This window comes from Poromitra crassiceps, assembly GCF_964638095.1.
Source record: "Poromitra crassiceps genome assembly, chromosome: 4".
NCBI lineage: Eukaryota > Metazoa > Chordata > Actinopteri > Beryciformes > Melamphaidae > Poromitra > Poromitra crassiceps.
The window spans coordinates 19,744,522-19,758,184 of record NC_139626.1 but is presented as its reverse complement, the minus strand read 5'-3'; the positions used below and the strand labels follow the sequence as shown (position 1 = coordinate 19,758,184).

At 43.3% G+C, this 13,663-nt stretch overlaps 1 protein-coding gene across 1 annotated transcript in view; it reads left to right on the top strand.

Annotated features, from left to right (window-relative positions):
• Positions 1 to 432: 432 nt before the first annotated feature.
• The window catches only part of LOC310775134 (heparan sulfate glucosamine 3-O-sulfotransferase 3A1-like), a gene marked incomplete at its 3' end in the record, with an annotated part of 45,587 nt that continues 32,356 nt past the window's right edge, over positions 433 to 13,663 (top strand). The window contains exon 1 of the mRNA XM_083635229.1: positions 433 to 992. Coding sequence (XP_083491355.1) covers positions 466 to 992 — 527 coding nt within the window. The 5' untranslated portion in view covers positions 433 to 465. The remainder of the gene's footprint in view (positions 993 to 13,663) is intronic.

Genomic DNA, 13,663 nt, shown 5'->3' with positions numbered 1-13,663 from the left:
TTGGCTCCCACCGGCGTCTCTGTCTCCCTCTCTCTTCTTCTCATTGGCCACCGAGGTGCCCGTCACACAATCTGACGTCCGAGTCCGACACAAGTTTACAACTCTACACACGTGCAGGCTCGGCTGGCAGCATCTTTCACACAGGGCGAGGATAAGCAGTTCACCTGTCAGTGGTCAAACTGGTGCACTGATGTACTTTAGCCTAACTATAGCCATCTAAAGTCACCTAACATGTAGCTTGACAGTTTTGGGAGAGGGTTTCACTTCCATAGGCTACGGCGCGCTACCTTTAAGCGGCAGGTATCGTTTCCTTGTTATTTTGAAGGAGACAGCGAGGTTTATCCACAGGCAGCCCACCGTGGATAAAACAGACTCACCCAGTCCTCGATTTCTTCATGGCAAGTAGACTCAACAATGTGTGCCTAGCATGGCTGTGGCTCCCGAACCGAGCGCCCAGGGACCGGTATGGCTTGTAGCCGCTGCTGTAAACTGGACCCCCCGTCCCGAGGCATCTTTAGGAGACCGTGGGTCATGCTGTGCTCCCTCCTCGCCTCTCTCTTGCTCCTGCACTGCCTCACCGACCGCTGCAGCAGCACCATGCCCGCCCCGGTGAGAGCCTCCTCCAGCCGGGTTGTGGGGTTCTTCCAAGCCGACCTGCACGACTCGAGGTCGCCGAGGAGGAAGAGACTGGTGTACCAATGGACCGGGGTGAGCTACGGGGATGAGGACGCGAGTCTGCCGGAGGACTCTCTCCTCCTTCCGCCTCTGGATGTAGTTCCCGGAGCGAGGAGAGTGTCTCCGAGGCTCGCAGGTAAACTCTTCCCGCTGGGGGAGGGCACGAAGAAGCTGCCCCAGGCGCTCATCATCGGCGTGAAGAAAGGAGGGACCCGGGCTCTGCTGGAGTTTCTCCGGGTTCATCCCGACATCAGAGCCGTGGGAGCAGAGCCGCACTTCTTCGACCGCAACTATGAGAATGGACTGGAGTGGTACAGGTGAATATTAACGCAAAGTCAATTACCGTATGAAACTCCGTTTAGGCTAGCCTACTACTGTATTCAATTCATAGTCACAATATGGTATGAAAATGAAGTTCTATGAAGATTCTCAGGGAAAATTATTAAATTAATGTTCCTCTGAAAATGTATTTGGTTTTGATACTGATCGTTGTTTGTTTTCCTTATGAGGGTCACTATTTATCCAACTTATTATTTCCACTAGATCAAGGATAATGAACTGTACTTCAAAATATTTATTTAAGATAATGTGGGTCAATAGAGCCATATAACATTAGGGTCTAATTCTGCCTGCTGTTTGAATAGGCATTGTGGACAACCTGTTGATTTATTAGCTCCATTAGGCTTACTTTCATTAGATGTTATCGGTTGGTTATTTTGTTGCAGGATTTTAGATATTTCTGATATTTTGGAACTACTTTTAGTTGTCCCATGTTCTCATGTTCCCATGTTCTCTCTCTCTCTCTGATCTGGTTTACACCTTGGTTAGGCCACTTGTGGAATAAGACAAAGATAAATCAAACATTTCCGTGATCTGTAAACCAATTTAAATAGGCCATCCTGAGCCATCATTCAAATAAACTGATTACATTTTCCTCTGGGTTCATTCCTCCCTAATACCACGCCTACTTGAGCCCTATGCCTACAAAAAAGTTTCAGCAAATTTTCTTCTCACATTTTTGATTAATTGTGTTTATTTGAGAATTAATTGTCAATGCATTAGAGTGATTAGACATTCATTTTCTAAATATTTTTTATTATTATCAAGGGTTCAAAATTATTGTATTTTTGCTATTGTTATTATTTGATTTATTTCATTTTCCAACTATTAACTAACAATTATTACTAACAATTAATTAACCAAACTTTCTAAAGTTACCCCCTAATTTATTAAATCCTTATTAGAATTTGCAACATTTGACACATTCACTGCAACTTCACATTTCTCTGCTAATTATACACATTTAATTAAGAGTTATAAGTAGAGCTTCTAATCTAAATAATAAAACAATAATGTTCAATATAATGAGTTAATAATTTACAAAAAACGTACAAAAAACAAAACAAAATGTATTGAAAGAAGTTTGATATTTTACCACATGATAATTATGAGAGGTTTTAATGCATGTAAAGTAATTTGAGCATAAATAGGCTATCTATTCAATAAAAATTATACTGAAATCTTAATCTAGTGTATAAAAGTTGTATTGGTAGTAGACCTCCTTTCTAACTTTTTTCCTTCTTGAAAACGTGTGGTTTTATTAAGATGTAAAAACACAAGTTTACAGTCTGGCAAACTTGAATTTTCTCCCACACAATCTGCATCAAACCTGCCTGACAAAAAAGATGTGATAAAACATACATTTCTTCTCCCTCTGTCTTCATCTCCTCAAGGAGGAGTTAACCTTTTATATCCTGCATTCAACTTGCTCAAGTCAGATTTGTGATTGATTTTGTCTGTCAGCATGCGTGTGAGCGAGTCTGTGTGTGTGTGTGTGTGTGTGTGTGTGTGTGTGTGAGTGAGAGAGAGAGGTAGAGAGAGAGTGTGTTCACATTTCTACAGGCCTATGGGGAATAATGGCTCTCCCTCTCAGTGGTTCTCTGTCTAATGGGGCATTGCCGACATTGCAGCTCTGTTATTAAGAAGGATTAGGGCTATAATGAAAGGTTACCTGAGTGTCTCAGGAGGTATAATTCACCTTTTGATTGAGTTAACACTACACATAGCACCCTCTAAAAGCCTGGAGACACAACTTTTACTCTCACCCACCACGACAACTCACCCCCCCCAACACCACCACCACCACCACCCCAGCTCTCTCCCATCTCCCACTCACACACCTCCCTCTTTGTGCCTCTCTGAGAGTGAACATTCTCTTTTCGCCATCACTCTTTCACACCCTTCTGTTTACCTATTCATCCATTGTGGGGTTTTATATCCATGAGGGTCCCATCTATCCCGAGGAGTTGCCAAGATTCTCTGGAATTTGGACCGTGGTGGTGCCTCCGAGGACAGACCCTAGTGCCGGTTTACCCTTAATGCTGTCCATTTAAAACAGAAGGAGCCGTGAATTGAAAAGAGGAATAAATAACTGTTACAACGGCGCGGCACCGCTCTGCAGGAGTGCATCTGCTCTGTGCTGGAATACTCTCGTCAGCTCCCTTCCTGTTGATAGCCTTTGTGTGTGTGTGTGGAAGCTTTTGATAGAGTCACATTCATTTAAACGTGTTTGCTCGGGGTCAAGGAAGTGTTTTTGTGGCTCTAAGTGCCCGTCGAGAGCAGGAAATAAGTCCTATTGCATCGCTGTCCCCCTAGTCAAACCGCCAATGTGCCATCCAGCTGCTTTCAGGTTTAAAGGTTAGGAGGTTTTTCGACACACATGACATTTTGAAAGCATTGTGCCAATGGCTAAGCAAAACAACAACAACAACTAAGAAGCAGCTCCACACCACAGGGCTTAAAATTCACTTTGCAAACTGGACGGAATTCACTTTGCAAACTGAGGGGGGGAATTCCCCCCTTATGTTCTTAGATAGGGGGAGGGGGTTTACAGATTTTGGGAGGGATTTATAGACTTTGAGGGAGGATTTTTTCAGCCGATACTTCTATAACCGACAAATATCTGCTTCTTCTGTCCGATAAGCGATAATAATTTCACATTTTTGTATTTTAAAAAGGAACTTCTTAACCTGTAGTTTATGCACACCTGAGTTTAAATTACTATGGCTTTTGTCATTGTGTTTTATCTGCAGACTAAGCAGTCACAGGCTTTCAGTATCAAAGCCTTTATTTTTTTGTATTGAGTGATACACCAATAAACACTCATATTACAGTCTATAAGAAGTGTTCTTTGTTTTGTGTTCACAATAGTGATGTCAGTTAGATTTGGTTAGGTCAGAGCTATGGAATATTAAATCATCCATCTTTGCTCACTACATCTGCCTTTTTACTGTCATGTTACTGGCAAAGCTGTTCAAATTTTGCATTGGGGAGAGTTCTATTGAAGTGAATGGGGAGGCATGGGAAGTCTGTCCCACTATAAACCATTATGTGTGTCATTTCACTTTATTGAAAATGTTTCCACCTGATTAAAGAAAAATACATTATGTGATGTTGACTGACTGATGTTTTTATGTACAGTATTACATAACATATTACACATTTTCTTTAATCTGGACGAAACCTTTTTCAATCAAAGGTGAAACGACACAGATATTATGGTTGAGGGACTTACCCTGCCTGCAATTTAACGATAGCTCCAGTTAGCCGCCGTAATGTTAGCCGGCTGTTTTTGCAGCCACCGACCGACACAAAACCTGGACGTTTCATTTCGGGTAAAACACGAGTTTTTTTTTATATGGATTATGCCAGCTCTGGGAGTATGAAGTGCTTTGAATCCGGGGATATTTGGTCACAACAAGCGGTTTGCTGCTTGCCGAGCGGGAAGGCTACACCGCTGCCTGAGGTAACGTTCAGCTAACAGTTAGCCATCTAATATGTCCGACCAGTCGTCCGTATTCAGCACCGTTCGTTCCGCACTCTCGGCTTAACATATAGACATCGGCGTGCAAACAATTGCGGGACTTCTCCTGCATTATAAATTACAAATCTGCGGGAATTGGCAAAAATATGCACAATTCTCGCAATCCCACGCCAAATTTTAAGCCCTGCACTATTATGCTATGTCGAATTAATACTCAACTAATATTACTTACCTTTCGGGCTGTCCCGACACGTCAACGTCATCGACTACGTAAATGCCTTGCATCGACTTGCATAATGTGCATTTTTAATGGCTTCTGTGTGTGTTAAACTTGGGTAGAATGGCTTTTATTTCAAGAAAAATCCGACCAGAAGTCATATTGCTGTTGTCGGCTAGCGGAAGCGGCTAATGTTAGGTAGTGAAAGTGAAGTTGGCTCCATCTATCACATGGATTTGTTATTCCCATTGCTGGTAGTGAAAGTGAAGTTGGCTCCATCCATGGATTTGTTATTCCCAACTCCCAAGTGACAGGGACAGTACAAGTTACAAAACATCGTCCACGATCATCTAAAATGTGGGAGTATTTTAGACTGAGACCCAACAATGTGCTGCTCTGTACGTTAAACGGAAATTGGAAATGACGTAAACGTAACGTTATGTACACGTACACCTGGAGCGCGTCCTGTTGATCAGACATCACCAAGTCCGTCCTGTTTTAACGCACTTTTTGATCACGCATATTAGGATTATCAACACGTGGAACTTGTTTGTTAGTAGTAACGTTAGTCACTTACAGGGATGCAAACTAGTCACCTCTAGGTGACAGTCACCTTTTTCATCCTAAAATAGGAGGATTCATCATTTCTGAGTGGTTTTATGTCTGCCCTGGTATCTGTCACCTTTTTCACTACCCATGACTTCTTCTTCTCCTGTTCCTGTTGCGTTTTATGGCGGTTGGCATCCTTAATAGTGCATTACCGCCACTGTATTGCTAAAGCTATACACCCATGACTTATTGACTTTGCATCCCTGCACTTAATTAATGTAAGTTAAATCATTTCAATTACTTTCCTTGCCCCACACTAATGAAAAAACATTTATTTGCCAGTGATTATCTTAACTGCATATTACTCCAGTTTAAACATTCATCTGTCAGCAATCCTTTTGAATTTGAGGTTCAGTATAAAAAATAAATAAATAATAATAATCGTTAGATTAATCGACTAATCGAAAAAATAGTCGTTAGATTAATTGAGATGAAAATAATCGCTTGGGACAGCCCTACTTACCTTCCTACATTTTCTGCCGAATGGCTGACTAATTTTAACCTGTTTTGGGGGGGGGAAACAAAAACACTCTGTTCTGTTGGTGGTTGTATGAAACAAGGCCAGATTTTCTGTGACTAATCACCGTGTCAAATTTGCGAGAATTATGTGATTCTTTTCATTAGCAACTGTGAATACTTGAAGCGTAGACCGTCTCAGGGGACCCGGGCTCTTTGTGATGTGTGTCCTCAGTGTGAATCACTCAGGCCGGTCCCTATGGGAATGTGTGGAACATACTTTAACACCTCCGAGCGCTTCATGGGACGTGTCAGCATCTCCAGTCTGCCTGTGCCTACAGCTTTCCCACAATTACCTTGTCTGGGTGGTTCTATGACTTTCCATCAACTGCCTCAGAGTGGGCTGCACACCCACAGCTATGATGCAAAAATATGTAATTTATTGAGAAAGTTAAAAGTTACAATGTCGAAAAACATTGATGGCTTTTAACTTTCTGAATAAATTCGATTTTTGCATTTTTTAGGATGCAGGGTGTGTGACCAACTTTTTCCCCCCGCAGTTTTATTTTTCATCAGCCTTCAATGTTAGTGTGTGTTCCTGTCTAATTTCGGGGGCTTCCAACTACTGCCAATAGTTATTTCATTTTTTTCTTTCTTTCAAGGTTTGCGTGTACTAGCTTTCTGGGTGTTCCCAGCCAGTGTATCCAGCATGTTGACCTTACTCTGACCAAAGTGAAATGTAATCAACTTGAGGTTTCGCTAATGCGTTTCAAACAAAAACACTCTTATTTTTAGCTATGCCGAATAAAATGTCTTACTCCGTTTTCACATGCTTTTATCCAGGGGCATATTTTAGATGTGCCAGTCAGTCATGCACTGTACTACAGTCACTCCCGGTGATTTTAGGCCTATTGTAAAACAGGAAACCAACACCAGGTCCAATTGTTCAGTCCGTCAGTGTAACATTACACGACACATTTCTCTCTGCTGCAGCCAGATAATCACACACAAGCTGTCATGCTTTTGTTGTGGAAATGGCCACTCAGAGTGAACAAGGAGGTCAAGCACAAACACTGTGAAGTAAGAGAGAGGTCCCTGCTAAGAGTAGTCCGTATTATGTTTGCGGCCTACTAGGGTTTCTCCTCGCCCCGTGTTCACCTGTCTAGACCGGGGGGCAGTCCCTGTTTGATGTCGGCAGACTGGTTGGATTAGGCCTCACCAGATCCCCTAATGGGTTAATTACCCTTCATAAAAACATGCGCGACCTCTAAAAGCCTGGGGCACCGTGCTGCCTCTGCTGCCACACACATACTACATATATAGATATACACACACCCACGTACAGGCACACGCATGCATACGCACGCATACACACGCATGCATACACACGCACACACACACACACACACACACGCACACACACACACACACACACACACATCCTTCTTCGCTCATACATGCACCCCCCCCCCCCCCCCCCGCACACACACACACTCATCATGTCCCCTCATCTAACACATAACAAGACTGTAAAACAAACTAATACCCACTTCCCAGGATATATATATACCGGTATATATATATGACAGCTTATGTGTCAGCAAGTCCTTTCTGTAGAGTTGATCAAAGTTTGAATTTCTTCTTGTGCATTTATTTGAGGCTATGCTTATCTGCGAAGCACAGCATTTTGCAAAAGTGTGCCCACTCGCTACAGCTGCTATCTTTTTTAAACTCCTTTCTTAAGGTATGTAATAGTTGAAACCATGAGAGAGCAAATGAAAAGAGCACGCTCAATAAGAAAAATTGAATAATTGTATTAAATTAGGCCCTGTTCATGAAATTGGCCCTATTTGAAAGGAAGTTCTGTAATGGCAGTAAAAAGTGGTGGTAATAGTAAAAGCAGTGACCCGGTGGGGACTGATCTATGCCTCTGGATCGCGACGCACAGTGGCCTGTGTGGCGAGAGACCTTCACATGTGCATATTCAGAGCACAAATCAAACCAGGAGATTTTCCCCCCTGTAACTCAAATGCCATACAAGATCCAGATGTCAAATGTCTGCAATATTACATGCCTCGTCCATGTTTAAATTCCATGAATGCCAGTTTTCTCTCTTTTGTGATTAGCATTCTTTCCTACATTAGTCTAGCCAAATGGTTTTGTTGACATGACACCATTTTTGAAAAATTGTTCAAAGAAAAAAAACTTGCATATATTTGTCATGTTGCTGGTGAAAAGCGGTTGAATTCCCAGCATTTGCAGTGAGAGCCTCTTCCAAGTTGTTCTATCTTGGCTGTGTTTATAGTGGGTGTCAATGAAATGGGTGGCAGAGTTTAAACTCTGGCCTTGTTTGTTGCTGTCTGACATGCCACTCATCATTCTGACAGGCCAGCGGGTTGGAGGAGCGCTGGAAAGGCTGACATCACGCTAAATGGGAGAGGTTGGGATTTTAATAGTGAAGAAAATACTGCAGACCTTTTTAGTTCTATGCGTTTGAGCAATGAGGAATGATATAATTGGGTAAATACAAGTACAAGTTACAGTCGTTTAAAAGCAACCAGTCTTTTGCACCTCTAAACATGAAGCCTTATAACTTTCATTCACAAACACATAGAAAATGGAGCTAAAACAGTACACCATGACTTTCATATACTGTAACATTACCTAATGTAAACTAGGGGTGGGGGGTGAATCGATACAGCATAGTATTGCGATATTTTGTGGGCAACATATAACGTATCGAATGCCAAGTATCGTGATATTTTATTATACAAAATGTCAAGTGCATGCAGTATTTATGACAGGCTTTTATGACAGTGTTGGTCAGTCTGTCTGCTTGACAATCCCATTTTACTGCAATAAGAATGATGAAGTGAGATGAACAGACTGGAAACTTTATCTCATTAGATAAAACACATGTTGAAAAGTATTTTCGTTTGGGGACATTCATTTGCAGTTGAAAAAAGGTAATAAATCACAATATATCGCAATACTGAATATATCACAATACTAGCATATCACAATATCACAATACTGTGGCAATATATTGCCACAGTATGCACGTTACATACGAGGAAATTGTCTTAGTGTCTGTATGCAGTATGTATGGGTGTCTAGAGGCCATTTACACCTGGCACCAACATGTGTTGTCTGTGATCAGATTGCAATCGGATAGTGTTGGACCACATTGACCTGATTACATTTTACACCTGGTATTAATATGTGTCTCTCCAGTGTCCACATTGAGATCAGACTGTGATCAGATCAGGCAAGCTCCATAGTGTAGAGCAGCAGAAAAACAGCAGTGACGGCTGTTGTATGTGGATTGAGGAGACCCATTGCATTTACACTTGTGTTCAATGTGGTCACAATACCTCCCTGACCACCTCCGGAGGTGGTTTGGCCGATCAGATCGCAATCCATCCTCACTGTGTCTTGGGGGCGTTTACACCTGTACTTTCAAGTGGTCAAGCACTATCCGATTGCAATCTGATCAGAGAAAACGCATGTTAGTGCTAGTGCCAGGTGTAAACGGCCTCTATGTTTACTGAGTGCCTGAAGCAGGTTGTCATGCAAAAGCCACACACCAGCTGGGACATGAGGCCATCATCTAACAATGAGACCCCTGTGTGCGTGTGCGTGTGCGTGCGTGTGTGTGTGTGTGTGTGTGTGTGTCTTTGTGTGCGAGCTGTAAGCACCTCCAGTGTACTTTTGGCGCTTGCTGCTGCCCTTGGGTCTGTGGCCTGGACAGTTAAGACATGTTCCTCTGGGTTTTAAATAGAGCGATTGAGTTGAAAATAGTTCAATCCTCACCACCCACTCCCTTCACACCGCTCCATTTACAAACAGCAAAAATCCCCACTTGCCTTCTTGGATTTATATAGCCGTATATCAAGCAGAAAGCAGGAGAACATCAGGGAATATTTCATTTTGCTGTTGTGTTGGACAGCAAAGACGGCCGTGCGGGTGTGTGTGTGTGTGTGTGTGAGTGTGTGTGTGTGTGTGTGTGTGTGTGTGTGTGTGTGTGTGTGTGCATGCCTTTTGTGTGTACAAATGCTCACTTGAGACTCACCAATCTCTATGGTCTCATCGAAAGGATACTTTTGGTTGTGCACTTCTCCAAAGCACAGCAGAAATGTTGAATGCAGACGGTAACACACTTGTTTCATGCAGACGGTAACACACTTGTTTCATGCAGACGGTAACACACTTGTTTAATGCAGACGGTAACACACTTGTTTAATGCAGACGGTAACACACTTGTTTAATGCAGACGGTAACACATTTGTTGAATGCAGACGGTAACACATTTGTTTAATGCAGACGGTAACACATTTGTTGAATGCAGACGGTAACACACTTGTTGAATGCAGACGGTAACACATTTGTTTAATGCAGACGGTAACACATTTGTTTAATGCAGACGGTAACACATTTGTTGAATGCAGACGGTAACACATTTGTTTAATGCAGACGGTAACACATTTGTTGAATGCAGACGGTAACACATTTGTTGAATGCAGACGGTAACACACTTGTTGAATGCAGACGGTAACACATTTGTTGAATGCAGACGGTAACACATTTGTTTAATGCAGACGGTAACACATTTGTTTAATGCAGACGGTAACACATTTGTTGAATGCAGACGGTAACACACTTGTTGAATGCAGACGGTATTGGTAACACACTTGTTTAATCCAGACGGTAACACACTTGTTTAATGCAGACGGTAACACACTTGTTTAATCCAGACGGTAACACATTTGTTTAATGCAGACGGTAACACATTTGTTTAATGCAGACGGTAACACACTTGTTTAATGCAGACGGTAACACACTTGTTTAATGCAGACGGTAACACATTTGTTGAATGCAGACGGTAACACACTTGTTGAATGCAGACGGTATTGGTAACACACTTGTTTAATCCAGACGGTAACACACTTGTTTAATCCAGACGGTAACACACTTGTTTAATGCAGACGGTAACACATTTGTTTAATGCAGACGGTAACACATTTGTTTAATGCAGACGGTAACACATTTGTTTAATGCAGACGGTAACACACTTGTTGAATGCAGACGGTATTGGTAACACATTTGTTTAATGCAGACGGTAACACATTTGTTTAATGCAGACGGTAACACATTTGTTGAATGCAGACGGTAACACACTTGTTGAATGCAGACGGTATTGGTAACACACTTGTTTAATCCAGACGGTAACACACTTGTTGAATGCAGACGGTAACACACTTGTTTAATGCAGACGGTAACACACTTGTTGAATGCAGACGGTAACACACTTGTTTAATGCAGACGGTAACACACTTGTTTAATGCAGACGGTAACACACTTGTTTAATGCAGACGGTAACACACTTGTTGAATGCAGACGGTAACACATTTGTTGAATGCAGACGGTAACACACTTGTTTAATGCAGACGGTAACACACTTGTTTAATGCAGACGGTAACACACTTGTTGAATGCAGACGGTAACACACTTGTTGAATGCAGACGGTAACACATTTGTTTAATGCAGACGGTAACACATTTGTTTAATGCAGACGGTAACACATTTGTTGAATGCAGACGGTAACACACTTGTTTAATGCAGACGGTATTGGTAACACACTTGTTTAATCCAGACGGTAACACATTTGTTGAATGCAGACGGTAACACACTTGTTTCATGCAGACGGTAACACACTTGTTTAATGCAGACGATAACACATTTGTTTAATGCAGAAGGTAACACATTTGTTTAATGCAGACGGTAACACGCTTGTTGAATGCAGACGGTAACACACTTGTTTAATGCAGACGGTAACACACTTGTTTAATGCAGACGGTAACACGCTTGTTGAATGCAGACGGTAACACACTTGTTTAATGCAGACGGTAACACACTTGTTTAATGCAGACGGTAACACACTTGTTTAATGCAGACGGTAACACACTTGTTTAATGCAGACGGTAACACACTTGTTTAATGCAGACGGTAACACGCTTGTTGAATGCAGACGGTAACACACTTGTTGAATGCAGACGGTAACACATTTGTTGAATGCAGACGGTAAGACACTTGTTTAATGCAGACGGTAACACATTTGTTGAATGCAGATGCTAACACACTTGGTGAATGCAGACGGTAACACACTTGTTGAATGCAGACGGTAACACATTTGCAGACGGTAACACTTGTTTAATGCAGACGGTAACACACTTGTTGAATGCAGACGGTAACACATTTGCAGACGGTAACACACTTGTTTAATGCAGACGGTAACACGCTTGTTGAATGCAGACGGTAACACGCTTGTTTAATGCAGACGGTAACACACTTGTTGAATGCAGACGGTAACACACTTGTTGAATGCAGACGGTAACACACTTGTTGAATGCAGACGGTAACACACTTGTTTAATGCAGACGGTAACACACTTGTTTAATGCAGACGGTAACACGCTTGTTGAATGCAGACGGTAACACACTTGTTGAATGCAGACGGTAACACGCTTGCCCTAATTGGTCCGTTGTTTGATTCATCTGGATGGTGCGCTGGAAACAGTACTGAGTAATGAAACACCCTTAACAGAAGGTAGGCAGGGAGTGGCCTCACATTTCAGGCTTTGTGGATTTGGATCAAGGGCACAACCAGATCAGGCCACGTGTGGCAGGTCTGTGGACGGTGGGTGAGGATCAGGCCACGTGTGGCAGGTCTGTGGATGGTGGGTGAGGATCAGGCCACGTGTGGCAGGTCTGTGGATGGTGGGTGAGGATCAGGCCACGTGTGGCAGGTCTGTGGACGGTGGGATCAGGCCACGTGTGGCAGGTCTGTGGACGGTGGGTGAGGATCAGGCCACGTGTGGCAGGTCTGTGGACGGTGGGTGAGGATCTGGAGGGCACACATACAGGGGAGGTAACGTGATCCCCAGAGCCAGACACCTCCTGAGCATGAGCTCCGAGCTGCCTTTGGGTTGTGAAAGTGATTATCGTGGGGTATAATTGTAAAACAGGGACACAAGAGGCTCCCTCACCTCCTGCTCAAGGAATGCAGCCCCGCCGATGCCTGTCATAGCCGACCCCCTCCTCGACTCCTTGACCTCCGCCGCCCCCGCCCACGTCTTTGCACACCCTCAGCAGCTGACCCTAGGAGGCCCCATACAGGGGAGCCAGATAGAAGCAGGGGGACTGTCCAAAAGTTCTGCCTGTCAGCAGCTGCCCTCTGGCATCCTGGGAATCTGCCCCCCGATGGGTGGGTGAGGACAGGCAGCAGGTGCAGGGTGTTCTGCAGACACCACCTGGATCTCCACCAGACACTCACACCTGATGTTTTCACCTGACACACCTCAAATAAGAGCTGGTTGGTGTCTTCCTGGAGATGGGGGGGGGGGGGGGGGGGGTTGCTAACTTTCGGTCAAATACCTCAGGCCCCCCAGGGACCCCAGGAGCTTTGATGAGCATGTGCAGAAAGAGAGGGTGATTGATCACGGTCAGGTCAGTAAGGGCCACTTGGAGGGCTGCAGCAGAACGTGCCACCCCCAGAGTTCACAATGCCAACAGATGGTACTGTAACATTGGGGTTGGGTTACACTTGTGCATAGGATTCTGTTGTTTATTCACTTTTGGGTTTCTGTGTACACTACGCAGCAACCTGTTTGACCCCGTCTTATCTCAAGCCCATTCAGCTCAACAGCTGTTGGTCTTTTTTTCTTCTTTTTTCTTCTTCTTTTATGAGGTATTAGTCATTACATTATGGAGCATTTATTCAGGGATTCATATTTCAAAAGGAACACTTAAGATCACTCACCTAATGTGAGTGTCCTTTATATTAACTGTACAAAAGCACATTTCACCGTGGAGCTCAGATTGATG